Here is a 27,820-nt window from a genome sequence, read left to right on the forward strand (position 1 = left end):
CAAAGCTTCAGTCTTGGGGTTCGCAGCAAAAGACGGAATGTTTACAAGCATCTCACAATTTCAAAGCTGTCCGGCTGACATCTTTAAGAAACGTCTTGCAACTTACCTTGTACTCCATAGTCCTAGGCTCTCAGATTTGGAAGTCAACTTCTACCTTTTGTATCTTTTCTTGCAGGAGAGAAGCCTGTTTCCTCTGGGTGTGCTGCCTCCTGATGGACATCAGGAAATTCACAGGTAGAGCCTAATGTAGTTAGCCCAAAAGTTTTTGACCAGAATTGCTTGAGAAAATGAATGCACACACAGCATAGGAATTTCTTTCTTTCTTTTTTTATTTAAGCTTAATTTCTTTTTTTTTTCCAGAATCAATTTTTTATTGTGAAAATACCTTACAGAGGGCTTACAATTACATGAGCAAGGTAATGAGTACATTTCATCAAGCATTGTTGCCTCTTCCTTTGTTTCCCCTTCTCCTTCCTTCCCAACTCCCGCCCTTCTCCCCCCCCCCCCCCCCCGCCAAAGTTGTAAAGTTCATTTTTCAACATAACGTCTTGTACACCTCATTGTTGCAATGGGTCCACTTTTATCCCTATTTAAATAATTTGTTTTTCCCTTCCCCTCCCCAAATTATACCAACATTAAATACAGTGAAAGCAGGGGTTATACCATGGGGGAGGGACATACAAAGCAACAAAGAAATCATCTTATAAATATGTTAGAACCAATTGCAAGAAAGAAAAAACATTTGAATCCTTATCTTGGGGTTCATTTCGCCTAACATCAACTTATCTGACCTTTTCTGCTTGTCTCAGACATATACTAGTTATTGCAAATAAGGGAAACCATGGGACCTATGTTTCTTTGGGCCTGGCTTACTTCACTTAATATAATTTTTTCCAAGTCTTTCCATTTCCTAACAAATGGGGCAATGCCATTCTTTTTGATGGAAGTATAGAATTCCATTGTGTATATATACCACATTTTCTTGATCCATTCATCTACTGAGGGGCATCTGGGTTGGTTCCATATCTTAGCTATGGTAAATAATGCTGCAGTAAACATAGTTGTGCTGGTAGCTTTAGTATGGTCTTGTTTGTGAACATTTGGATAAATGCCCCAAAGTGGGATTGCTGGGTTATAGGGTAGCTCTATGTGAAGTCTTTTGAGGAACCTCCATACTGCTTTTCAAAGTGGTTGAACAAGTTTACCTTCCCACCAACAATGCAGTAAAGTTCCCTTCTGTCCACACCCTCCAGCATCTGTTGTTATTAGAGTTCTTGATTATAGCCATTCTAACTGGGGTGAGGTGGTATCTCAATGTTGTTTTGATTTGCATTTCTTTTATAGCTAGGAAGGTTGAGCATTTCTTCATGCGTCTATTGGCCATCCTTCTTTCCTCTTCAGAGAAGTTTCTCTTTAAGTCTTTAGACCACTTATTTATTGGGCAATTGTTGTTGGGGGATTTAATTTAATTTTTTGAGTTCCAAGGATATTTTATGATGTGAGACCTTTGTCCGTTGTATGGCTAGTGAAGATCTTCTCCCAATCCGTGGGCTTTCTATTGATCTTGCTAGCTATGTCCTTTGCCATGCAGAAGCTCTGCAATTTCATGCAGTCCCATTTGTCCAACCTTTCTTTGATTTGTTGAGATTTTGGGTCTCTTTTAAGAAAATGTCGGCCTGTGCCAAGGAGTACTAGGGTTTCTCCTATTACATCCTGTAATGTTTTCAGAGTGTCTGCTTTGACTCTGAGGTCTTTGATCCATTTGGAGTTGATTCTGGTGCAGGGTGATATATAAGGATCTAGCTTTAGTTTTCTACAAGTTTCTTTCTGAGCAATACACCAAAAATGTACTTGGGATGAACCAATGCATTTGTTTGCCTCCAGTACCAAAAAGATGACAACATGCCAACAACAGACTCCTAGAAAATTGTAGAAGTCATTTCAGGGCCTGAGAAAGTAAGCCTCCAGCTTCGAATTTATGGAAAGCTAGGCACGGGCAAGCCAAATTAGGAAAACTGGAGTAGATACATGGTCCGCCAGTGCTCAGATGACCTCCCATGCCAGCAAGCATGAGGAGCTTTCAGGATGCCAGCACTCCATCTAGTGTTCAAAACAAGGGGAGAGAAGCTGGCAGATGGTACACAAGGACACAGGAGTTAAGCAAGGAGTTGGGATGCCTGATGGCTGAGAACCATGGCTTGGATTTTGACACAAAAGAACTACAATATGACTGGAAAACACAAAATGGCTTTCGTAAAACTTTACCTATCAATGATTCTGTGCATGTTAATGGATCCTGTTCTCCCATTAAAAGATGCTGGGTTTGTGGTTGATTGGATATATTGTAGACATGTATATAAATGTTATTTCCTGGGACATCTTGGACTAAGCCTTTCTAGACAAAGTTAAATGGTGGTTCTCCACTTTCTCTTCCTTTCTTGATGTAGCTCTCCACACCACCAGCAGGAGTTGCTTGTGAGCAGAGCCAAGTGCAAAACCTCCCCTAGAAAGCTAGAACAGCCTCTGATTTAGTTACTGTGGTATAGTCTTTCCTGGGCAGAGCTGGTTGCTAGTTTGCAGTGCACCCAGAATTCCGGGCACCTTTTACTTTGCCTTCCAGGGTCAGGGAGCTGGAAAACACTATGGAGTCACAACTGTCAGCCTATAAGAAAGAACAGGTGTAGCATTACACCTCACCCCCTGCCACTACCTAGCTTCTGGCCTACTCACCCCAGACCACTTGCTTCACCACAGCTGCCATTATTAAAGTGAAAGTGTCACATTCACTGGCATCCTATTTCGTTCAGCTATAAAAAGCAGCTGCTTTTCCACGCAGCCCAAACTAGCTCTCAAGTTATAACTCCTGTTGGGCTGGTGGACTTTCACTAGCTGCAGGATCACAGTCAGGAAAATGCAGGGACCTTTGACTCTCAGAACAGTAATCTCTGCTTCTTTCTCATACTTTTTTTTAATGTGTCTGGTGAAAATACCCACATGTTTATGTAAATTTTCTTCATAGTTAAATTCTCAGTTGCAATTAATACCTGGATTAGTCCTGAACTTAGTTCTATGGATTGCATTAATGTTTTCTACCTTGCTTTTTTTTATTATTGTGAAAATACCATACAGAGGGGTTACAATTACATGGGCAAGGTAATGAGTACATTTATTATCAAGCATTGTTGCCTCCTCCTTTGTTTCCCCTTCCCATCCCTACCCATCGTACAATTTAGTGATTAATATTTTCTATAACATGTCTGAGACAAGAAAATGAAGGAAATAGAAATTTTAAATGTAAATCAGTATGGATTTTATTGTTTTTAACTGATAGAGTATGAAGGCATCTCCCCACCCCCACTTCCAAGTGTGTTGGTGTGTGTGTGTGTGTGTGTGTGTGTGTGGTGTGTGTCTTTGAGTGTGTGAGTCTCGCAAGACTTGAATTAACCTGGCATAGAATAGGAATAGGACCTGTGTTTTGCTGTTGCCACCCTGCACCACCTGATTCAAGTTCTTCTGGTGTCTCTTCCTCTTGTGCTTGTCCACTGTGATGGGTGGCAGCTGGCTTCAGGAGGGTTTTCTATGTCCTGTTCCTCCCTCCACGTTAGCACGCCAGGGCACCTGCCCCTCCCACACCTCTCCCCATGCTCTCACTCTCTCCCCACAGAGTTCTGGAATTTGCTACCTGATTCCTGAGTCTCAAAGGTGACATCCAGGAGTGGTTTATGTAACTCTGGTAAGCCTCAAACAAACATTCAGGAAGTGTGTGCTTTGTTTGTGCGCTTTCTCGGCGCCTTTTGCTGTCTCCAGTAGATAAAGACCTCTACTGATTTCTGCCCAGGTTATTTTTTTCAGCCAGCTCCCATAAGAAGAGATTTCACAATTTCTCTTTTTGTCCAACGCCATGAAGTCTTCACCAAAGCCCCTGAGAAAGATGGGGTTAGTTGTGGTGTCACCAATGGTAAAAGACTCAGCAGGTCTTCCTGCTGCAGCAGAGCTTTATGCCTGGACCATGTTTCTCATGGTACAAAACTGCCCTTGACTTTCTCATGGGCTCCTGACAACCATCCCTGCAGACTAGCTTGTGATGCTTTCTGCTTCTCAGGGACTTTAGACTCTCATACTAGCCCATGTGTGGCTTTTATCACTTTAATGAGATTCATATCACTCCCTTTATGCATATGATGATGTCTTCCACCTAGAGAGGAAAGATGAAGCACTGCTTCACCCACTTCTGCAACGTGCTTGTCTTCTTTTAGGTGTCAGGGCTCATCCACCAAGCCTCCCTCTACACGGCCATATTCCTATGGTTGATGATACATTCCTACGATGCTCCCTGCTCAAGACACAGACACTGATGTGGTCTCCAAAAGAACATTTATATAACAAATTGAAGTCATGGACACTAATATCAGCCCTATGGCCTCTGCCAACCACCACCACAGCCTCCACAGTAAGATGCCTCTTTGGCCTACAAACATCTTCTGTCAAAAGTGCCTGTGTTGGCTGTTCCAGTCTGCTCATGCTGACTGGGCCTCCTGTTCACAGCTCAGTGTGTTCTTCATGGGGTGGCCTCTTTGCTGCCTCCTGGGCTCTGAGCTGGGTCCAGAAAGCCACTTCCTTGTCTTTCAGCCCCTGGGCTGCCTGGGTGGGAACGCCAATCTGCAGGTAACCTTCCTTCTGATCGTACTCTGGCCAATGAGGCAGTCCCTTCCCATTGGGGTTCCTGAGAATAGAATAAAAAAGATATTCCACAAAGCTCCTGCATGGTCCCAACATTCTTCTGATATTTTCAGGGGTCCCCTGAGTTATCTCTGAAATTTTCAGAGGCCTGTATAACTTCACAAACAGGGAAATCTCTATCTTCCAGGGAAGCTATTTAGTTTTAGAGAGCTATCATGGTCGTGTGCTGTGGTTGCACCCCGGGTCAGGAGTTAGCGTATGTCAACTTGAGGAACCACCCTTTCCCATCAAGAATTCCCATGACACTGCACCCACCATCTCAACCACATCTTGGCCATCAGTCTCACCCAGTCCGAGCAAAGTTGGCCCAGAACTTCATCACCATCTTGCTCAGGTTGATCTCCTCTTCTGTGGCACCCTCTGTGGAGGAAAGAAGGAGAAGTCATTTTGCTGCTCATGGTGTGGTCCATCGGCCAGCAGCCTCAGTATCACATGGCAGCTGGTTAGAAAGATAGAGACTGGGTCATTACCCTTCACTGACTGAGTCAACGCCTGCATCAGGAGATGATTCTGGTTCTCTGGTGCACATTTTAGGTTGAGAATGGCTCATCTGGAACTCAGTTTTGGACACACAGGCCATCTTGAGTTTTCTTCCTGTAACTTCACCCACCTGCCTCTTGGGACTTTTATGTACAGCCCACTACTTCCTCTCATTTGCAGCATTATTCCTTCCTGGGTCTTTTCTTAGATTCTATCACACACTAGCAGCCTCACAGAGTGTGAGAAATACCAAAATTATAAAGGTTATATGGACCCGTCCAGGTGAGCGATACCCAGAGGCCCTGGTGAGTCATGAACAGCCAGGAGGAGGGTTGTAAGTCATGTCACCTGCTCAAAGCTAAGTTGTTAAAGACATCTGCAAAAGCTTTCTTCAAATACCATATTATTAAATGGAGGTGGAAGAATATATGAGATATATATTAGATCTATGGACAGAGGGATGAATAAATATGGCAGTCAATTCAATGTTAGCAACAATTCGAACCTTCCCTCCTTCCCATTCTGGTTGTCTCCTCTGAGTGGGAAATCAAGCAGTGATCTTCTACACTGGACAAAGTCTGAAGGTGACCCAATACCTGTCTACTGAGTTCACAGGTCAAAATGCAAAAGTGATCATGGCTTAGGGCACATAAACACATCCTCGCTTATGGTGGCGAGGGAAGGGAAAAAACAAATTGTTTAAATAGGGATGCAGATTGACCCATCACAACAATGAGATGTATAAGATGCTAAGTCGAAAAACGAACTTTACAATTTAGGCGGGAATGGGGAGGGTGGGAGTGGGGGTGTAGCTGAGGAGGTGGGAGGGAAGGGATGGTAGGGGAAAAACAAAGCAACAATGCTGTATAAGAAATGTACTCATTACCTTGCTCATGTAACTATAACCCCTTTGTACAGTATTTTCACAATAAAAATCTTAATTAAAAAAGACACAGAAGCTCAGCCTGATCCTATTGAATCAGAACACAAAGTCCAGGAAACAGGAAGAAACTTGCTTCCAACTATGCTTCGAATCCAGCCCTCCCATCTCCAAGCTCATAGCCAGCAAAGAGCCATTACCTTTCAAAAACGGAGCCCCAAACACTGAGAAGAGCTCATCCCCATGGTCTGCGATCACCGTCTTGGGTTTCATGTCTGAGGAGCAGCTTGGGCGATACTGAAACTCGTACATGTAGGTAGGGGCTCCCGCATCTGAGAAGACATGAATTCATGCACAGTTCCCATTACCAGACACAGCCTTGGCTGGAATCAACATCGTCAGCCCCATGGGACACCCCTGGTTACCACTTGCAAGGAACAGAAGTGGTTTCAAAAGAGTACAGTGAGACTCTGGGCTACAGAGCTAAGAGAAATGAGATGGAATTTGAAATGGAAATCTATTAAATGACAAATAAGCAAATACAATTAATGCAGAGAGTATCTCCTTCACAACATACTAGGGCTTATTTATTTGAGGAATATCTATAAACTAACAGGTAGTTTCTATCCAGCATAGTTTGGCACATTTCTCGTGCTTTCTCATCCATTAAGAGGAGAAGCAATTCCAAGCTGCTCGTTTGAAAATCAATATATTTACATATATACGCAATCAGAGATGGTACAACAACCAAAAATCCTCACCGCATTCAAGGTTCTTATTCAGTCAGTTCACATAGTCTGTTTCCTGCTTGGCGTAAGCAGTCTACAGGCCTTGAGGTGTGAAGGCGATAGGCTCAGGAGAAGGGACAAGAACAGGGTGGATCTGCCTCCTCCTGACTTTTCTTGTCTCTTCTCTGCCTTCCTCTCCCCACCAGAGCCCTGCAGTTCAAGCCCCCAAATGCCCTCTTTCCTGCAGATTGATCATTGGACACCCGTCCCTTGTCCTTATGGGTCCACCACAGTCCTCACAGCCTAGGAAGCTCAACACCTGCAGTGATCATGATGCCCAGTGAGACACTCTAAGACAGACTGCGGGAGGCATTAGACAATTCATCCCCAATGGGCATAGTAGGGAAATTGAAACACCCAGAGGGAAAAAAAATCACACAAATAATCTCACCACTCAGAGAAAGCGTCTGTATTTTAGCATGTAGGTCTTTCATGTCTAAAAAATTGTATAGATTTTTGGGGGTTGGGAGGCGTGGCATGTATGCACAACTCCTGGGGCTGGAACTCAGGACCTGAGCCCTCTTCCTAAGCTTTTGTGCTTAAGGCTAGTGCTCTGCCACTTTGAACCACAGGCTCCATGTCCCTCCTTTGGTAGTTAATTGGAGATAAGAGTCTCATGGACTTCCTATCCAGAGCTGGCCTGGACTTCCTATCCAGATCTCAGTCTGCTGAGTAACTAAATTTACAGGCATAAGCCTACCTAGCTGCATGCTACATCTAATACACTACTTTATCATGATTTTACATCATTATGTCCAGCCATTAAAGTCACTTTCAATTATTACTTTTAATTGCTTGTACAAGGATGTCTCATTTTAACATGTACATTATGAACACAATGCATCTTAGTTGTTCACTTTCTGTGTTCTTCTCCAACCTCCTTATGTCCCTTCATCGACTTTCATATATATCATCCTAACAAGAGTATCAGCAATCAATTATTTAATTGCCAGGTCTGCCTTTATTATTGTATTTTTAGAAGCCATCCTTGTGTGACTGAATTCCACTCAAAAACCAAGGTACTTCAGGGTCAAGCAGAACTTCAACAAAAGGTTAAGTCTAGCCTCTGCCTCTTAGTCATTTGTTAATAGAACTTGGTTCCCAGCTATAGCTCTTTGCCTAGGATTTTTTTTGACCACTAGCAGTTATTCTGTCCATGTCTGCAGAAGATCAAAACACTGTGGTATTAACCATACCTTTGGAAAGCCTTTAACCGATGTGTGTTGGTGAATCACTACCAGGTCCCTGATTCTCAGACAGGAAACCCCTGAGATGGTTCCCAGATCTCCCAGCTCCAACCATCCAGAGTGGACACATGTTTGATGATGTTCAGTGATTGACCTTCATCTCTAATTGTGTTTCTGGATCACCTTCACACTGATAACTTGCATTTGGATCCTTTCCTCAGAGATTTTAGTGGCAGAACAAGACAGGAGAGCACCCATAGGAAATCAGCATTTGAGTCCTGACCCTCATCAGTTTGCACATGGGTCTATGGCAAGAGGAGTGTGGTCAAACACCAAGCTGGGAAGATCTCATCCTTCTCCTATAAAACCCCCGGGACTCACCTCTGTGGCTCCGGGATACCATCACACCTGGAACTCCAAACATCACATCTGCTATCAAGTCAAGTAGTAGGTCTTTCATTTTGACAGGGTCGTCTGTTCCTCCAAAATATTTCTCAATGGATGCTGAAATCAGCTCTTCAGAAAGGTCCTGAGAGAGACCAAGATAGTGACCACACACCTAGTGAACAATGTAGCTTCTATAGACAATTAAGAATCTTCTGGGGGAACCCTACTGCATTGTTGGTGGGAATGTAAACTTGTTCAGCCACTTTGGAAACCAGTATGGAGGTTCCTCAAAAGACTACACATACGGCTGGGAAGGTGGCTCAGTGGTAGAGTGTTGCCTTTTATCCATGAGACCCTGAGTTCGATTCCTCAGCACCACATGAGCAGAAAAGGCTGGAAGTGGTGCTGCCGCTCAAGTGGTCGAGTGCTGACCTTGAGCTGAAGAGCTGAGGAACAGCGCTCAGGCCAGAGTTCCAGCCCCATGACCAATCAAAATAAAAAGAAAAGACTACACATAGAGCTCCCTTAAGACCCAACAATCCCACTTTGGGCTTTACCCAAATGATCACAAACAAGGCTATACTAAAGCTACCAACACAACTATGTTTATCACAGCATTATTCACCCTAGCTAAGATATGGAACCAACCCAGATGCCCCTCAGTAGATGAATAGATCAAGAAAATGTGGTATATAATATATTCATATATATATTCATTTATATATATGAATTTTATGCCTCCATCAGAAAGAATGACCCTGCCCCATTTGTTAGGAAATGGAAAGCCTTGGGAAAATACATTAAGTGAAGTAAGTCAGGCCCAAAGAAACATAAGTCCCATGCTTTCCCTTATTTGCAATAACTAATATATATCTAGGACAAGCACAAAAGGTCAAAAGCTAAGTAGATATGGCCATATAAGATGATTCTAAGCTAAATGAACCCCAAGATAGGGACACAAGTGGTTTTATCTTTCTTGCTGTTGTTTTTAATGTATTTTAAAAATGTACTATGTGATTTTTTTTTGTTTCTTTTGTATGTTCTTCCCCTATGGTATAACTCCTGCTTTCACTGTATTTGATTCTGGTGCCCTGCATCTTGTATATACATTTTTCTAATTTGGGGAAGAGAAGGAAATAACAAAATGCTGAAATAAAGATACAGGTTGACCCACTGTAACAATGAAATGTACAAGACACTGTGTTGAAAATAAACTTTACAACTTTGTGGGGGGAAGGAGTTGGGGTGGTGGGGAGGGAAGGGATGGTAGGGGAAAAACAAAGGAGGAGGTAAGAATGCTCAATAGGAAATGTACTCATTACCTTACTCATGTAATTGTAACCCCTCTGTACAGTATCTTTACAATAAAAATATATAAAATTAAAATCTTTTGTATAATAGTAATGTACTAAGAAAAGAAAATGCAAGTGTTAAGATTTTTTTCTAGCCAATGCATATCAATTAGATTTATAGAACTCAGGACACACAATGACCTGCAGATAAGATCCATTCAGGTGTAGTAAGGCAAGCATTCAAAATGTGTAACTCCCCTGGTGCTGCCCAGGTGCTCATCGCCCCTCAGCTCCTTATGGAAGCTTTATGCTGAAATCCTGAGGCAACATGGTCTCTCTGGGAGAGAGCCTACCTCTTGTTCAGATGGCCAGCTTTCCAGATACACCTTTTCCCTCTTGTCCTTGGGTCACTGCATTTTCCCATTGACAAGCAATGTATATGGATTCATTCTACTGTACGGATAAGCTAGGAACAGCAGAGAAACGAGGACAGAACCCTTAGGAGCCAGTATTTTCTTTCTCTGCCATAATTAGTCTGTACTTGAGGCAACCCTCTCCCATCATTGTTTCTCAACCAATTCTATGAATCCTTCAATCTTACCAGCATTGGGTAAGATGTCCACAGCAGTGATGAGGCCTTCTTCTTGTCCATTTCACCTTCCAGTGGATAGCCTACAAACTGTTAAAAATGGGTTTATATTTGTGAATCATGAAGAATTGATACCGAAAACTCAAGCAAGTCAATGAACAAAATAAAATAAGTTGCAATTTTGCTGTTGGGTCTCCATGGGCATGCATCTTTCCTTAATTTAATCAAAACCAATGAAACCAATGGATTGACATATACAAACTGTAGGGGTGGAAAGAGAGCATCGCAAAATGTTGTGTTTGCAGAGGGTACAATGGTCAGTCAGCGTCAAAGGAATATTTGATCGTAGTCTAGAAGCTAAGAGCCCAAGGAGAGAAGACACAGGGTACAACCCACAGACTCAGGCGACCAAGGAACCAAAAATCAACCATGATGGATGCATTCATTGATGAACTCTGAAATCCCTCTGAAGTGAGAACTGCACAGCTCCCAGGATATATTGATCCTGTCCACATTTCTGACTCAGAGGCCTGACCCAACCCCAGAGTGGTCACAGAGGCTCTAGGCTGTGTCCTAGGATGACTCCAGCCTCTCAAATTCCCATGTGAGGAGCTCAATACTTGAAGGAGCAAAACCCAGGACAAGCAGATGCACAATCCTCTTGTAGACTAGCTACTTACAAATCTGGTAGTTATCAACCACTCTTCTACCCCAAACTCTTTCCTCAATATTGTAGGGAAATTTTTCTGGTAACCTTTTTTAACCTGTTTGAAATGTACACATTTGTGGAGATGACTCTTGCCTCCTCTCCAGTTCTCCAGAAGGTAAAGGCCTAACATGAGTGAACATCAATTACACCTCTATATCTGATCATGAAGAGAGAGAAATCTGCTTCTCCGATTGGTATATGTATGGGCGTGTGTGTGTGTGTGTGTGTGTGTGTGTGTGTGTGTGTGTGTGTGTATGTGTGTGTGTGTGTGCCACTCAAAGCTCATCTAGCCTTGAATCTTCCCCAGCTGTTAATATGTTCTCGAACTACATAATTTTCTAATTGTAATCATAATATTGAATAAAACCTACCCTACTGCTTTACTTGTTTATTTATGAAGATAGGAAAGCCTTTCTATGATTTTGAGAAGCCAGTTTTTTGTGGGTTTTTGTGGTTTTTTGTTTTTGTTTTTGTCGAGGAGCTTGAACTCTGGTCCTAGGTGCTGTTCCTGGGCTCTTCAGCTCAAGGTGAGTGCTATACCACTTGAGTCACAGCATCACTTTAGGTTTTCTAGTGGTTTATTGAAGATAAGAGTCTCACAGACTTTCCTGCCCGGGCTGGCTTTGAACCATGATCTTCAGATCTCAGCATAAGTAGGATTACAGGCATGAGCCACCGACGCCCGGCTTGAGAAGCCAGTTTTGAGTCACGTAAAAGCAACTCCTGCCAGGTACCAGTTGCTTAAGTCTATAATCCTAGCTACTCAGGAAGCTAAGATTTCATGATTCAAGCCAGCCCAGGCAGGAAAGTCTGTGAGACTCTTCTCTCTAATTAACCATCAAAAATAGCCAGAAGTGGAGCTGTGGCTCAAATAGTAGACTAGCCTTGAGGAAAAAAAAGCTCATAGACAAAACGCAGGTTCTATGTTCAAGCTCCAGAACTGGCAAATAAAAGAAACAACTATCCATGAATATTTGCAAGGAGACACTTGAGGGCTCGTGCAGACATTGTGGGGGTCTAAGAGATGTGTGAGTCCAGGTTTAGTAGACATTGTTGCGCCCCAGTCTGACTCTATTGAATCCCAGCTCCTTCCCCTTCAGGATGTCCTAGGCTTTTCCATCTGCACAATTCTCATGTCTGCATGAGAATCCTTTCATGAAAGAGTACCACCATCTAGGGGATAGTTGTTCAACCTAGAGAATCTTCCCATCGGATTATCTACTTTTGCCTGGTGCTGGTGGCACATGCCTTTAATCCTAGCTACTTAGGAGGCCAAGATCTGGGGGACACCTTTTGAAGGTAGCAAGGACAGGAAAATCCATGAGATGCTAATCAAGGAACTGATCTGAAAAAGCTGAAAGTTACACTGTTCGCTTGAGTGGTAGCATGATAGCCTTGAGCAAAAGAAGTTCAAGGACAGAGCCTAGCCCCAGATTTCCAGCCCTAGGACCTGCCATAAAAAGAAAAAGAAAAGAAGTACCTACTTTTGACAATGAGGATCGCTCTCTTGGACACAGAAGACAGAGAGAAAAAAATGAGCTGATGGGAGCAGAGTTAGAGGGAGGTGGCTAATGTGTCTGGGGTGAAGTCTGTCAACAGTTCTGTACATCCTCACCATTGGAATGATCCAGCCAAACTCTTGCTTGTTGATTCCCACAATGTAGGGAACAGTGTTGAAACTCTTCTCAGCCAGAATCGCTTCAGGTGACTTGGGCAACAGCACTCCATCAACCACAGTGGGCAAGAAGGGAATGCTCTGGGGAAGAAATGAATGAGGAGTCTGTGAATATGCTGCCCCAGGCAACACCTCCATCCACCTCTCTGCATGGAGGCAGAGACAGCACACAGCCTCCTGTGCTTGTGGCCACAGAAACTCAGGATCCTGTGGAATGTAAGTCTGTGAGTTCTCAAGGACAGCACTGTGGCAAGAGCTGGTGGTGTTACATGATGATGACTGAAACAAGGGGAGCATGAGGATTCATGCAAAGTAAAGTACATAGCACATAGAGTACATGGTTCACTTTGAAGTCCCTTTGTATCTATCTATCTATCTATCTATCTATCTATCTATCTATCTATCTATCTATCTATCTATCTATCTGTCTGTCTGTCTGTCTGTCTGTCTGTCTGTCTGTCTGTCTGTCTGTCTGTCAATCTATCCATCTAGCTATCTACCTACCTACCTACCTACCTACCTATCTATCTATCATCTGTATCACTACTACATCTTTTTCCTCTTCCTTGTGGTTATATCTGTGGAATTTCAGTAAATGCTGAATTAGTAAACACTGAGCCATTGCTGCAGGGGACATCCACATTAGGTTCAAGAACCTGTGTGTGTGTGTGTGTGTGTGTGTGTGTGTGTGTGTGTGTGTGTGTGTGTGTGTGTGTGTGTGCTCCTGTTTAAGGACCTGTTACATAATGTAGATTTCTTACAAACAATTACATGTAGAATCTACTAGCCCATTTTATCCTTATTTTCAGTCTCATTAAAATCTCATTTCTGACTTCCAAGAAACATAACACATGTTGTTTGTGTTGTTCTATGCACTTCTTGTCCAACCACCCACCTAACTGGGAGAGACTGTTCCAGGGAGCAGGGAATCAGGTTGTTTCACTCCCATATCCCAGCTGCTATCAGATAGTAAGGGCCTCATACACTATTGCGGGATGACTGAAAGAATCTTATTTCATCCTTACAAGTTCTATAAGGGAAAACAGGCATCTCCAAGGAGCAAGCCAGAGAGGATAGGATGGTAAGATGCTGCACAGTTCACAGCACAAGATCCTGGCAAGTCACTGAAGGTGCAAGGAAGGAGAGCAGGAGAGAAAGGGTTGAATGGATTCTAGGAGGATGCTTGCCCCAGAATTGAAATCCTCATCTCCCTGCTGTACCAACAATCTTCCCTGTGACCTTCTGAGAGATCTGTTCTCCACAGGGAAGCACCCTGACCCTGGGCCAATGGCTTCTGCTTCATCATAGATGGTTCTAGTGCAGTCTCCTTCTGCAGATGCATTTTAAATACAGGAAGCAAAAGAGAGAGAGACCAGAGAGCTAATGTCTGACTGGACTGGTAATACTATTTAGGGTTCCTACCTATGTTAACTAACAAGTTATTCCCCTCTTGCCCTCCACAAAATATATGAAATAAACACATTGCATACAATAATGTACATAGTAAGACCAACAAAGACTAATCCTTTATTTATAATTAGTGGGAGCTTAAAAGTGTTAATGTTGGTATAATTTGTGGAGGGGAAGGGAAAAAACAAATCGTTTAAATAGGGATACAGGTGGACCCATTGCAACAAAGGGATGTACAAGTCGTTATGTCGAAAAACGAACTTTACAACTTTGGTTGTAAACTTTAGAGGGGGGAGATTGGGAGGGACGAGGAGGGGAGTATGGGAAGGGATGGGAAGGGGAAACAAAGAGGAGGCAACAATGCTTGATAAGAAATGTACTAGTTATCTTGTCCATGTAATTGTATCTCCTCTGTATGGTATTTTCACAATAAAAATTAATTAATTAATTAAAAAATAATCAAAACCTATAATCAAGAAAGCTAAGGTCCTTACCTCTCTGGGGTCTCCAACAAAATCAAGCTTAAACAGGTTCTGTAAAGACAGAGAATGAGACAGATATAAGCAGGCTGACCTTTGAGCTAGAATCAGTGAAAAGAGATGATACATGGGCTCTTCTGGGCAGGCAACAGTTTGGAGGGGAACAAAGGATTGGCAGCTCCAATGAGAGGCATGTCCTTGGATGCAGAGTGGCTCTCCGGAACTCTGCAAAGGATGTCTGTGTCTTAGCCTGTTCTCCTCTTCAAACTTTTCCTTACTTGTCACCCTGGCAACATCAGCTCAGCTTTCCTCTGAGAGAAAGGTAGAATGAGGCGAACATCATGGCCACAGCTGTGGAGGCCTTGAGAAGAAATAAGGAATGTTCTGCAGGAGAGGTCATCCCTCTGACCTCCTGTGGCCATTTCCTGCCCCATCACTGAATGCAGGAAACTACACAGGACCTGAGGTCACCATGCCTTGAACAGAGAGAATACTGCAACCCAGTGTCACCATCCCTCTGCTCAGCCATGGTAATACACTGGGGATCCCAGCCTGGATACTGCAGATGAACTCTCTGCATCTGCCTATACCACCTGTCCACACTGGCGTTTAGAAGATGCCATGACAGGGAGAAAGCATGACAGGGTCAGCCCAACTGTTCTCCCAAAAACTACTGTTGAAAATTTTGCACGATTTGATTTCTAAGGAGAGACGGTATAAATCGGGTGAGTTGGATAAGCTGGTATAACTACCATAGCTGAAGGAGAGATAATGGATTTTGGAAGATCTAGAGAAGTAATATAGATTTGTGTTTTCTTTTTTCTTTTTTTTTGGGGGGGGGACCAGTTGTGGGGCCTGAACTCTGGGCCTGGGTGTTGTCCCTCAGCTCTTCAGCTCAAGGCTAGCACTCTACCACTTGAGCCACAGCGCCACTTCCGGCTATTTTCTTTTTACTTATGTGGTGCTGAGGAATCAAACCCAGGGCCTTATGCATGCAAGGCAAGCACTCTACCACTGAGCCACCTTCCCAGCCCCTAGATTTGTGTTTTCTAGATGACTCGTGGGTGAAGGAAAGGCTAAAAATATATAAGCAGAAGTTGTGGAGGGATCTATACTAGATTGATAAAAGGATATGAATGAACAGGAGTTTGGAAAAATGATTTAGGTTAATGTGTCGATGATAGATAATGGGTATATAGACCCATAGTTCTTCTATAATTCTAATTATTGCAGTGTTTCAGAAATTGCAGAAACATACAACTATGTTACCATTCAGATAATTTCTACATGAAACAATATAAATTGGGCCATCTATCTGAAAATCCATGCCCTGAGTATCATTACTGTGTAAATTCAAGGAGATAGTTTCATGTGGGAGCGCAGAACTTTCTTTCTTAAATTTATCTGAAGGTAAGCACATAAAAAATTAACCTTTGATGAAGATGGAGGATTATTAGATATTTTCCATCATGATATAAGTGAACAAAAGTGAACAAAAACTGCAAATCTCAAATTGGGTCAGAAATCAGACACAGTTCCTGAGATGTAGCTGTGGACACTGTGCAAGCTAGAATGGAGCCAGTGGTCAGTAAATGGATGAAGCGTGGGCCCAGTTACATAGGGTGGAGCCCAAGAAGGAGGCACTTACCAGTTTCAGCGTGACCTCCAAGAGCTCCTCCTCTGTCTTCTGGCGCAGGCAGTGAACCATGGTGGCCGTTGTGGTGGTTTTGCACCCAGCCGTGATCGCAACTTTCTGCGGAAATCACAGGCAACCACAGAGGTGAAAAGCAATGCTCTGCCTTCCATCAACATACACATAGGGTTCCTCTCGTGAGCCAAGTTCACCAAGATGGCAGAGATAGCTAGAAATCCTAGGGAGGGGTGTGGCTCTGCAACCCAACAGGTGTCTAAGGGAATCTTGGCATGAGCAGGTCACGCAACATCTGGGTCTGTGTTGACTGTGCCAAGCACCATCAAGGATAAAATGTGAAAAATGTGGAAAAATTCTCAAGGATGAATGCTTGAAAAGAAGCCATTTCAAATGAAGCCCCAGATTCCAACTGTTCTCAAACTCAACCCCCTCCACTGCTTAAACAATGGACCTCAAGCAGGCAGTCTACACTGTGTGGTCCAGATTCCTCACTCATACATGAGGGTGATGATCCAACATATCCTACTAGGACTGAACACATGTGGAGTAGTGCTTAGACGTCCACTGTGTCCCACACGCTAAAATGTGCGCTATTGCAGGAGGCTTGATTGCCATGGTTAATGTGAACATACAGAACGAGAATTACTTCAGAATGTGCAGAATGAGTTAGATGTGAGCCTAAAGGAGCTTTCTGCTCAGCCACTCTCTCTTCAGGGACTCCTTGAGCATCCTAGCTGAATCTCACAGGAAAGTTTCTTGAGAACGTCAGGATCATGGAGGACAAGGAAACAGAGCTGTCCAGGGTGAGGCCTACCTCAGCTATAGACCTGATGTTCTTGGTCTTCACCAGTGCAGACATGAGAGCCACACCACTCTCAGCAATGGCCCTGTGGAAGAGGTTCTTGGCCAAGGGAGATAGCACCTGGCAGGGGAGAAGAGAAGAGGATATTTCATGTTCACAGGAAAGGGGCAGCCACTTTCTTCTTTGAGACTCCTGTTATCTGCTCCTCTGCCCTGGACATTCCCCAGAAGACCTTGATGTTCTGTAAGCATGACACCACAGCTGCTCCTTTGTCCTGACCTGCGTCCCGGGCTTCTCCAGGCCTATGCTCCCCAAGGGAAAGTCAGGGGAGGAAGCCTGTGCCCCTGGCTAGAACAGAACGGAAAGAATGTGGCAAGTGTAATCATGACAAACCAAAGCACTGAAAAGACAGCTTGATAAACTCAGTTCTAGCATTTTAGTTACTGATGATTTGTACTTAGATAAATGATAATGGAGAGGTTCTAGTGTTCACATTAGCAAAGCCAACTAAGTGAAGGACAAGAGTGTGACTGTCACAGGCAGTACTGGAAATCCTTATGAGCCAAGGATGAAGGCTCAAGCCTGAGATTTCTGGGGGTTAAGGAGAGTTTGGCTTTGGCTCTATACCATCAGAGGCTGTGTAGTAAATAGAGTTACCCCTGAATTAAGCTTTTATAAGCAAACCGCCCATCCATGGATGAGCTAGTCTCTATGAGATTCAACAGAGCTATAAAGATCTGGTATGAGGAACACTTACAAGCACAGACACACTTTCACCTCCTGCTGACTCTCCAAAGATGGTCACAGAGCCTGGGTTCCCTCCAAAGTTGGCGATGTTGTCCTGGACCCAGTGCAGTGCAGCCACCTGGTCCAAGTGACCCCAGTTCCCACGGCTGTGCTCATCCCCTGTGCTGGAAGAGAATGAGGTAGGGTACGATACAGCTGTCAGGACAGGACTTGCAGGATGAAAGGTAGGGCAGGACCTAGTCACAGCAGAATTCTGGAATCCTGGAATCACAGGAGGGCTGCAGCTCTCAGTGAGCCTTCCAGGGTAAGGCTGGGCATAGAGGTCTCTCCACTGCCTCTCATTCCAGCATCCTTGACCTGTGTAGGGCTCTGCTCTTTCTTCCAGCAGCTGTATACTGAGATCACTATGCATGAACAGCAGTCTAAGGAAAGCTAGAACACATCTGGGAGAAAAAGAGGCAAAATGGCTAACTGCAAGCTGCACATACTGCAGAGCCCAAACACAGACAGATATCTCAGCTCCCGGAAAACAACAGTCAGATGAAGAAAGAGCAGGAATGGGGCCCAGATCTCATGACAGGGAAATCCCTGAATATCATGTGCACATGGATCTCGTGAATACCCGAGAAGGTAAATCAGAAGGGAAGCAGCAGCGACAGAGAGCCAGGGTGATGGGACATTAATGTGAGTGCTGCTGTGAGCTGCAGGAAAAGTGGTGCCTTGGCATGGACTGGGATGGACAAGATTGGTTGGCCATGAAGGGCTCCATGCTGGCGTCCTGGTCTCCAACATGGCGGCACTAAGCACTAAGCCTTTTGCATGTGCAGCCAGTGAAGAGGATTGGTGCTCTATGTAGAAGACACTAGTAGAGTTTTATGTGAACCAGGTTAGTTCCTGAAGAAGAGCAAGGTGGTTACTTTTAAAAGAAAACAAAATGAAGAAGTCTGTCCCTCACTCTGACTTCCTACCCACATTGTGTGATGCACCTCAATGTGTAGATTCCCTTTCATTCTACACCACGTTATTTCACGCATAAGGGCCTTTCACCAGAGAGCAATCTGATGAAACCACTTACATTTTCCCCAACTCTGAACCTAAACAAATTTGCTTTCCCTATTATTACCCAATCATACTCATTTTGTTTACAATATCAGAAAAAAAAATAAAGCCCAATGTGGGGACTAAATTGCAGAGAGAAGAGTCCAACACCTACCTGAAGAATCCCCAGATGCTCAGGCGGTACTGAATGGTCACCACCACCACGTTCTCATGGGCAGAGAGGGCCAGTCCATCATAGGTTGATGCTCCGCCCACCACCAGGCCTCCTCCATGGATCCACACCATCACCTGTGACAGTACAGAGGTCATAGCAGGCAGATTTAGGGAGGCAGAGGCTGTCTAGACTGGTCTCCCGCATTGGGCTGTGGCTCAATCACATGGACAACACAACAAACACAAGGCATGTTTTCTTCTCCCCAGCTCTCCGAGCCAGATCCAGCTTGTCATCCATTCAACAACCCCTGCTCTTCCCCCTTCCTCAGTGCCATGTCCTCCCAAAGCTCCTCAAGCGGAGATGGTTGTCACATGAACACATAAGGTCAAGGATCTCTTGTTCTATCCAACACTCCCACCAGCTCACATCTGGATCATCATCCAGATAAATAAACACAGTCTGATCTGTACAATTCTGCTTCACCTCAGTTCGTTCTCAGTGGTGAATTCAAAACCTCTAAGTAAGTGAGTGATTATTTCAAGACCCAGCGGTGCCTTAGGGCGCCACTTCCTAATGTGCCTCTCCTCTGCCTCCTTTGCACACCCATGTCTTCCCCCAGCTCCCAGGCTCTCCTCCAGGACACCTTCATTCATTGAGCTAATGCTATCTGAGAGCCTTTACTGCCAGGAGCCATGAGAGGACTTCATGGTGACAGAAGCCCAACAATTTATAATTCATGGTTCTCAACTTAAACAGCTCTTACAGCAGATAAGAAATAAGTGATAACCATAATAATTGTTAATAAAAAGAGAATTTTAATTTGAACTATGAACCAAAAATGTTACTAAAGCACTAGATGTCATATATCCATGAAATAGGTTCTAATATTTTTCCATATGACAGACAGGAAACTAAAGAACTTTGTCTGCCCAAGATCCCATAACAGGACATGACCCAAGCCATTTGGAGCCAACATCCATACCCCAAGCTGTCTAGCCATGGCCCCTGCACAGTGAGCAGCTGAGAGCTCAGGAGCTTCATCCTGTGGCTCTCACTAGTGCATCATCATACCTGCTGTTTGTGTGCTCAGCCAGGACTGTGCTAAAAACCAATTTCAAGGAACAGGCCAAGAAGTTAGGAAGTTGTCCAAGTCTCTTGTCAAGTTAATGATAGACCACAATTTAAACCCAGACTCCATACTTCTAGAAGCTGTGTACATACTGGGAGTATCTGTCACCTCCCACCCCAAAACTGCCATTTCTCTTCCCTCCTGTGATCCTGCCACCTCCAGGGAGGGCTGAGTCAAGGACATCTCCACTGAGGGAGGAACCCAAGGGCTGGTGGCCCCTGACCTGCTGATGAAATTTACCACATGTCCCTAAAGCACAGTGGGCAAAGCAGGACTCAGATGATGGCTCAGGCTCCTCCTCTTCCTGACCCCACATCTCACTATGTTTGAGGGGCTCTGAATACCAAGACAGGAACTAATTAGTAAGGGACAAAATGAGTAAAACCCCATGATGCCCTTTGCACCACAAAGTACTTTAAGATCAGCTTCCAACCCCGGTTCACAATCTCCTGGCCCACACCTGGGCTCCCTGCCAAAGTGATCCAGCATCAATCACCCTGTGGTGAACACTACCATGTGGCCTGCAACTGGCAGTCTGCCTGACCTCTGGCATTACATTTATATCACAACGCTGAGTCACTGTGCCATCAGCCAGCGCCAAAGGCAGTTAGGGGGAGAAGGGAGCTACAAAACCTACTGTAGATTATTGACCAAAGGCAGGGAAAGTGCTTCTCAGATAGGGCCTGACTTGCACTACTTCTATTCGTGCAGCATTGAGAATTGCAGAGAACAGTGATGGGTCTGTGGTCCATACCAAAGAACACAGGCTTGCACATCAGAAACCTACTATGTGACTCCCGTCTGAGCCTCAGTTTCTCTTTATGTAAAGAATGTCTTGTTAGTGGAAGTTATGCTTTAGCTGCTCTGGATATTGGGTTCATAATCTTAAAACTAAGATCTAATTTCAGTATCGCTAAGCATTCTTGTCCTCCTCTTAGTGTGAGAAATCGTGGAAAACTCATGCTGTGAGTTCCTGATGTGTGCTGCATGGGTGGGAAGGGATGTGGTCTGGGAGCTCTGAGCCTCTGACTCACTCCTGCCCAGGATTGCTCCCACCTCCGGCTGTCTCCATCCCCTTCCAGCCTGCATTTGGGACCCCAGATGCTGGCAGTAGCCAGTGTTGCCCAGTGGTTGCCATGCTCACCGGCAGCCTGCTGTTCTTCGTCAAGTCAGCAGGAGTATAAATATTTAGGTAGAGACAGTCCTCAGAAAACGTGAGAGGAATGCTCTCCTTCCTGTTGGTGAAGAGTTCTGAGAGTACGTGTCCCCCCACTGCATCCTGGGAGCACCTGAGAGGGAAGAAAGAGCACTTGAGACGCTTGAGGTGCCACCTGGTGGAAGCTGGAAGAGTCCCCAGGGGCCAGACTTGCACTGGGGACACTTGAGTCTGTCCATGGAGCTGCCGCCAGGAGTCTTGAGACCTTGGGATGGGTACAAGGGTCCCTGGGGGTCCTGGTGGGAATGCTGGACTTTTTTGACCCTCATAGACCATGCAGACTCAGAAGGATTTGCCATTTTTCCTCCTTCCAAGAGCCTTTGGATGCCTTTGATCAAGTAGAGGATTATCCAAAATGCTGACTTGTCCCGAAGATGACATCCTTGTACTTATGGGACGAGGCCCTGCCTTCTTTTGTCTTTCATATAATAAGCTATAGGTGAGCCAGGCACACCTAGAGATACACATGTGCTACCCCTTGGGCGACTCCATCCACCAGGGAACTCCCTCTAAAGACAGACAGTTAAGCTAGCCTTCTGTATCTGTGTGCAACCTCAGCAGAACAGCTTTTCATGTCTTCTCTGCCCCTGACTGACTTTAGGTGAATTCTTTCCTGCTCACAGCCACAACCAGCAGAGTCTGAATAGATCAAGTACTTTTTCTAAGGTCCTTGAAGCTCTTGCCTTCTAAGATTGTATCATCTGGTTGTCCTGACAAGAAGTATCAAAGTTCCAACATCAATTAGAATTTGTATTCTTGGAGCACTAGCCTTGAGTGAAAAGCTCAGGGAGAATGCTCTAAGTTCAAGCTCCTGTGCACGCAGGTGTGCACGCACACACACACAGAATTTGTATTCTTTACTGAGTTCTCCCAGTGTGCCAGGCAGTGATTTAAATTTTCCTTATATAATAATAAAGCTTCAGATCAGACTCAGGCATGGTTTTAGTTAATATTCCTATTTTATAGAAAGTATCTGAGGCACTGGGTGGTTGTAGAACCTTCACATTGCATAGCCAGGAAAAACCAGCCCCTGTAGTGTCTTTTTTCTAAGTACAGTATAAGCAACATTCCACAGGTCTCAGTGAACCCAAAGGCAGGCATCAGAGCTCAGGGAGACACAGCTGTCGAATAGTAGAAGTGGATCTGGCAAAGGTGATGCCCAGATTTCATCCTGGGGAAATTTTCCTAGATCATTAAGCCACAGGGTATAATAGTCATAAAAGGAGTAATTCAAATCTCAAAAAAGGAAAAAGAGTTCAACTTCATCATTACTTAAATATACAGTGAAGGCCAAAATCACATTTATTGTTGTTATAATTATTCTATTGTATTGTCATTATTTATGCAACAGACAAAAAGTAAGTTGTGGAGTGGTGAATTTGTTTATTGTTAAACATTTATGAAAATAATATGACAAGATCTATACACTCTGCTACTCAAAGGACTCACTTCATAGAATCTTCCTATACTGTTCCTGAATGGATTAACTATATGTTTACCACAGTATTATTTGCAATGCCAAGAGCACACATACAAATTAATATTAGTGCCCCAAATAAGAGATTGGGTAAGTAAATTACAGTTTAATACCCATTTTAATATAGCTATGGGATCTTAGGCTGTTATATTTAATCACAGAATGATGTCAATGTCATAAATGAGCCGGGCAGCCCTATCTAAGCTCTCTGTATTTATGATCTTTTTTCATAGAGGAAAATATACAGCATATTAAAGACTGGCAAAAAAATGCTGCAAATGTTCATCAAAAGCAACTTTCTCTGGATAGTTTGAATTGCTCATAGTCACACATTTCTTATCTTTGTTTCTCTGCATTTCCCTAACTTTCCTGCAATATTATATTACATTGGCAATCATGTTATAAAAATGGCAAATACCATCTTCTAAGGAAAAGAAAGAGAAGAAAGCCAGAAGAAAGATCCTGGACTTCCTCAGAAGCACCAGATTGAGGAGGGGAATGATGTTAGATGTAGGGGGATGTTAGATGAGGGAATCTGTAGTGGCTGTGAAGCCTCTGGAACATATGGTCTTTTCACCCAGTTGGTCAGGGTGATAAGGGTATATTAACCATTGCTGAACATTAACTTGGTAGCTAGGCACACTTGAGATAGAGGTCTTGCTAATTCAACCCCCCCCCATAATACTTCTTACACAAGCCTCTTCTCTCCTCTTTCCCTTTCCCACCCCAGTCACTTGCCATTCCAAGGTTCAAAATGAGAATAGACAATATCTTATTTTTCATCTCCCTTACTTGAACCACTGTGTATTTCCAAAGCACTTGTCATCACCTACTATACTTGGAAATTGCTTTATTAGTTTTTTTTCAATATTCACTAACATTTATCTCTCCTCTCTCTCCTCCTCCCTCCTTCCTTCCCTTCCCTCCCTTCCCTCCCTTCCCTCTCTTTCTCTGTACTATAATACAAGTTCTGGAACTTTTGTCTTCTCTAATGCCTTTTTAGAACCCAGAACATTTATGGGCCACAGTGTATTCAAAAGATGTGTGCTCAGTAGAGGATCTGGGAAAGCTGTGAGAGCTCTGGGAATTTCAAAGTTCTGCAATGCTCTTGAGGATTCCAGAACAAAATGCACCCAGTTGGGATTGTCTTGACTCCTTCCTGCATCACTCTGAGACAAACATCCCCACTGAGCTGCACAGGGTCACTGTGTGAACTTACATAGGAGGATAGGAGGTGGTGTTCTTCACGAAGCTCCATGGCTCTGCAGGCTGTGGTGGAGCAAACCTCAAGGATCCAAGAGGGGGCTTGGCAAATGGGACTCCCAGGAAGACGGCCACAGGCTGCGCAAACCCCTGTAAGCTGACGTACTTCCCTAGGACTTTGCCTTGCAAGGTGTTCACCACAGGCGGCAAGGATGGGTGCCCTGGTGGAGAGAAAATTAGGTCGATTTACAAGCAAGAGGTAGACTTGACTTTTAGTAAGTTACTTCAGTCATCTAGGCCACAGTTGAATGAACCAAGTTTGGTATGAGGAAAACCATCCTTCTTAACAGAAGGCTGGTGGAAGAACTAAATGGAATTAGAAGAGAAACATCAGGTCAGGAATAACTGAATAAAAAGAGATTCTAGGATGAAGTATCTTAGTTTCCCCTTGAGAAGCTTCTGGAACTGGTGCTAAGCTGCATGCTCAGTGAGAGCAGGAAGGAAGTGGCCCCTGTTCTCAGGAGGGCTGAACTGGTAGGAACCAGAGCCACAATTCCCACCTAACCTCAGGCTGGGAAGAAAGAGCTTGTGTCCTGGGAAAGGAACCAGGAAGGTGTAACAGGAATCGGATGTGGGGCTGACCTTCTGAGAGCTGTGTCCGTGGAGAAGCTGGGACTAGCAGCAGGGGAAGGGAAGAACAAGGGAAGATGGATGGGAGAGAGGATGTAGCAGAGAAAAAAGAACCTCAAAGGTTCAGTCAGGAAAGCACAAGACCTGGCTGGGAAGGTCAAGTGGGCTCTGTATCCCATCAGGTGGAGACCGTGGGGAGTAGAGGTTAATCCTGGGTGAGCAGGTGCAGAGCAGGGAGGCCTCGAACGCAAGGCTTTTACACACTTGGTCATGGCTACCCCTGGGCCCCTCTCTTGTCTAGCGTCAACATCATCAAGCTGTCACAGTATCCCTCATAGAGCATGCTTCCTACTCTGTCACCTTTCCAATGCTCCCCTTTGGATATAGACAATATGTCAGCGTCTCTCTCAAAGCACGTGGCTAGGAAAAAAAAAAGAAAATCCCTGATAGGGTCTAACAGGACAACAGTCAATTAAACTATGTCTCATAGTATCCATAGCTCCAAACTATGGGTATTTAAGTTGCTTTTGTGGTTGTTACTAAGTCCTACAACTAACATTAAAATTAACTTTCTGGGAAACTTAGGCAAGCAGATATATAATGTGGGACATTTTTGTCTTACCAGTGTTCTTCTTCAAGATTATGAGTATAGCAGACTTGACCTCAAGATAATTTGGGGAGCACATGTGTATCAAGAATAGCCAACAACACTAGAAACTCTTTACAGAATGCCAGGTTACAAAACTATAATGCTGCCTCATATTCAGAGCAAGTCTAGGGCTGCTTTCCCTGTAGCCTTGCTAATTGTGACCACAGCACTGAGACATAAACCCTGGGCAGCATATTTATTCATCATAGTGGCTTTACAGGTTGCTTTTCTTTTTTGTGTGAATTTCTAGATTGATTTCTTGAACACTGAACCTTTTTACATGATGACAAAATAAGGAGAAGCATATTAGGAATTTTGAAAGATGACTTGATCCTTGGCCAGGTGTGGTGGCAGTGGAAGAGGAAGAAGACTGAAAAGTATGAGTGATGTAGCTCTGGGGAAGACAGGGATGGTTGGGAAGACAGTGAGCTATGCAGGTAGGCAGATGCCACAGGACCTGAGTGACTGGAGGAGGCTGTGAGGGGGCAGGGAATCACCCACTTAGGATGAGGGTACACACCATGCATGTGGGTGACTTCCCTATAGGAGTAAGTATGAGGGGAGAGAAAGAGCTGAAACTAAAACCAAGAAATGGCACCAATGAGGCTAAAAACACCCACCAGACTGGTGTCGGAAGACGAGCACAGCACCATGAACCCAGGGGGAAGGGAAGGGGGTGCGTGGCAAGAGTGATTAACAATGAGAGGTGAACTTGCTAAGTGCATCCTGAATTAGCTCAGTGATGACCTTCCACCCACATTAAGTGGGTAGAAGTGGTGGGAAAGTGTTTGGGCACCGTGGGAGGCATAAATAGGAATGAAGAAGTGACCAGATATATAAAATGGAATGTTTACATATCAGGCATGTATTGTGCATCCCAGTTCCTTCCCATTAATGGTGGAATCTCCTGCTAAACATATGAACAAACTAAGGATTTGGAAGCTGCCAACATGAACTTCCTAAAGCTAGAAATGGGGTGGCATTGCTGGGGTAATCAGCAATAGATCAGTGTTCTGCTCAAAATTTGGGGCTCCCTCACACTCTGCCAGGCCTCCCCCCAGTGTCATGTGACCAGAGAGAAAATAAATCCAAATGAGGCCTAGACTGGCAGAGAGCTGATACTGGCTTCTCTGGACTCAGGAGGCAGAGGAAAACCAAGGCACAATTTCCCAGGCAACCCTAAGCAAGCACATTTCCCCGTGAGTCTCGATTACTTCTGCTATAATTTGCCACAGGTGTATGTGGAGGTCCCCCACTGAACCTCTGTAATAACCATAGATTCTAAGTGATTTGATACTTTTACCTGAAATAGTTTACTGATTTGGGGGAATCATCACTCCCAGGACCCAACCAATCCAGATCTCACACCATTTACCAGGCTTTTACAACCTAGGCCATAGTCCACCTGCCTTAATTACCTGGAGCCAGGTAACAGACAACCAGAGACTGCTATTATGTCTCGAAGCCCTGCAGTAACTTTACCTGACCAGCCCTGTGCCAGCTCATCTTACCTCCTCTTTGCTGCCTTCCAGGCTTAACACAGCAAAGGCTCTTTCTTCAGCTCCTCTCTGCCTCAGCCTCCTGACTGCTCTGGTGCTTGTGTTGGGCCCCACCCTAGTCAAGCTTTGCCTCCTCCTCTTGGGAACTGAATAACAAACCCTATTTGCAGTGACCAACAGCTTTGTTCGGACTTTCTATTAATAAACTACATTTTAAACCGAGTGCCATATTTACCCTTTCTCCTTACCTCCTCCTCTATACCAATTACCATCTTAAATACTATAGATACAACATTTCATTTCAGCCTCTCTGCAGCCCAGGAAGGAAAGAATTACTCTCATGCCTATATTAGCGATAGAGTAGCCCAGACAAGGAAAAACAGGTACCTTGGCCTAGCACATCAGCTGGGAAATGCTGAGCTGGTATTCAGACCCCTGCCACTCTAACTCTGGCTCTTAAGTGAATGCTTTTCTTTTTCTGTGAATCCTCTGTAACCAGATCTGTCTAGAATACAATGAGTTTTCTTAATTCCTCTTATTGAGACATGAGGTTATTTTAGTTCCTTGAGCAACACCAGATAGCTGCAGCTTAGGGTCTGCTGGCATTCATCCTGCTCTGCGCTTTCGCTGGGCCTGCCTGGGTTCAACTGCTCTCAGTGCATATCCTGATCCAGAAAGAGAACAAGGCTGCAAACTAGTTCTATATGGCCTCACTCAGTCCACATCACTATCCACCTTTGCTCATGACCAGAATCTCCACATTTGCACCCCCAATATTTAAACTCCAGAGGAACTCACCCCAAGCTGCACAAGCAGTAAGAGAAGCCAGGACCAGAGCACAGAGCCACATCATGGAAGGATCACAGCACTAAAACCAGTTAGCTCTCTGCTGCTCCAAAGGAAGGCACTGATCCAGTGGCCTCAGAGCTGGAGTCTTGCCCACGCACACACCCACAAATCCCGCCCACCAAGCCTAATTGCATAATCT

General features: G+C 44.3%; 1 protein-coding gene across 2 annotated transcripts; it reads right to left on the minus strand.

Moving 5' to 3' along the window:
• Window positions 1-4,357: 4,357 nt before the first annotated feature.
• Window positions 4,358-27,762, minus strand: LOC122116314 (carboxylesterase 1D-like). 2 transcript variants are annotated; one of them, XM_042689973.1, is made up of 14 exons: window positions 27,631-27,762; window positions 24,071-24,275; window positions 21,303-21,447; window positions 19,030-19,163; window positions 17,827-17,980; window positions 17,082-17,189; window positions 16,265-16,369; window positions 14,632-14,670; window positions 12,668-12,808; window positions 10,356-10,433; window positions 8,457-8,604; window positions 6,301-6,432; window positions 5,028-5,100; window positions 4,358-4,723 (listed from the first exon to the last, which is right to left on the minus strand). In XM_042689973.1, the coding sequence occupies exons 1-14, from the start codon at window positions 27,683-27,685 to the stop codon at window positions 4,540-4,542; spliced, it is 1,701 nt and encodes a 566-aa protein (XP_042545907.1). In that variant the 5' UTR covers window positions 27,686-27,762; the 3' UTR covers window positions 4,358-4,539. The 2 variants fall into 2 exon arrangements, with proteins under 2 accessions (XP_042545907.1, XP_042545908.1); XM_042689974.1 differs by lacking the exons at window positions 21,303-21,447; window positions 24,071-24,275; window positions 27,631-27,762 and adding an exon at window positions 20,315-20,396.
• Between the last annotated feature and the right edge of the window lie 58 nt (window positions 27,763-27,820).

The sequence above is a fragment of the Dipodomys spectabilis genome, unplaced genomic scaffold, assembly GCF_019054845.1.
Source record: "Dipodomys spectabilis isolate Male_0828 unplaced genomic scaffold, ASM1905484v1 ptg000130l, whole genome shotgun sequence".
Classification (NCBI taxonomy): domain Eukaryota; kingdom Metazoa; phylum Chordata; class Mammalia; order Rodentia; family Heteromyidae; genus Dipodomys; species Dipodomys spectabilis.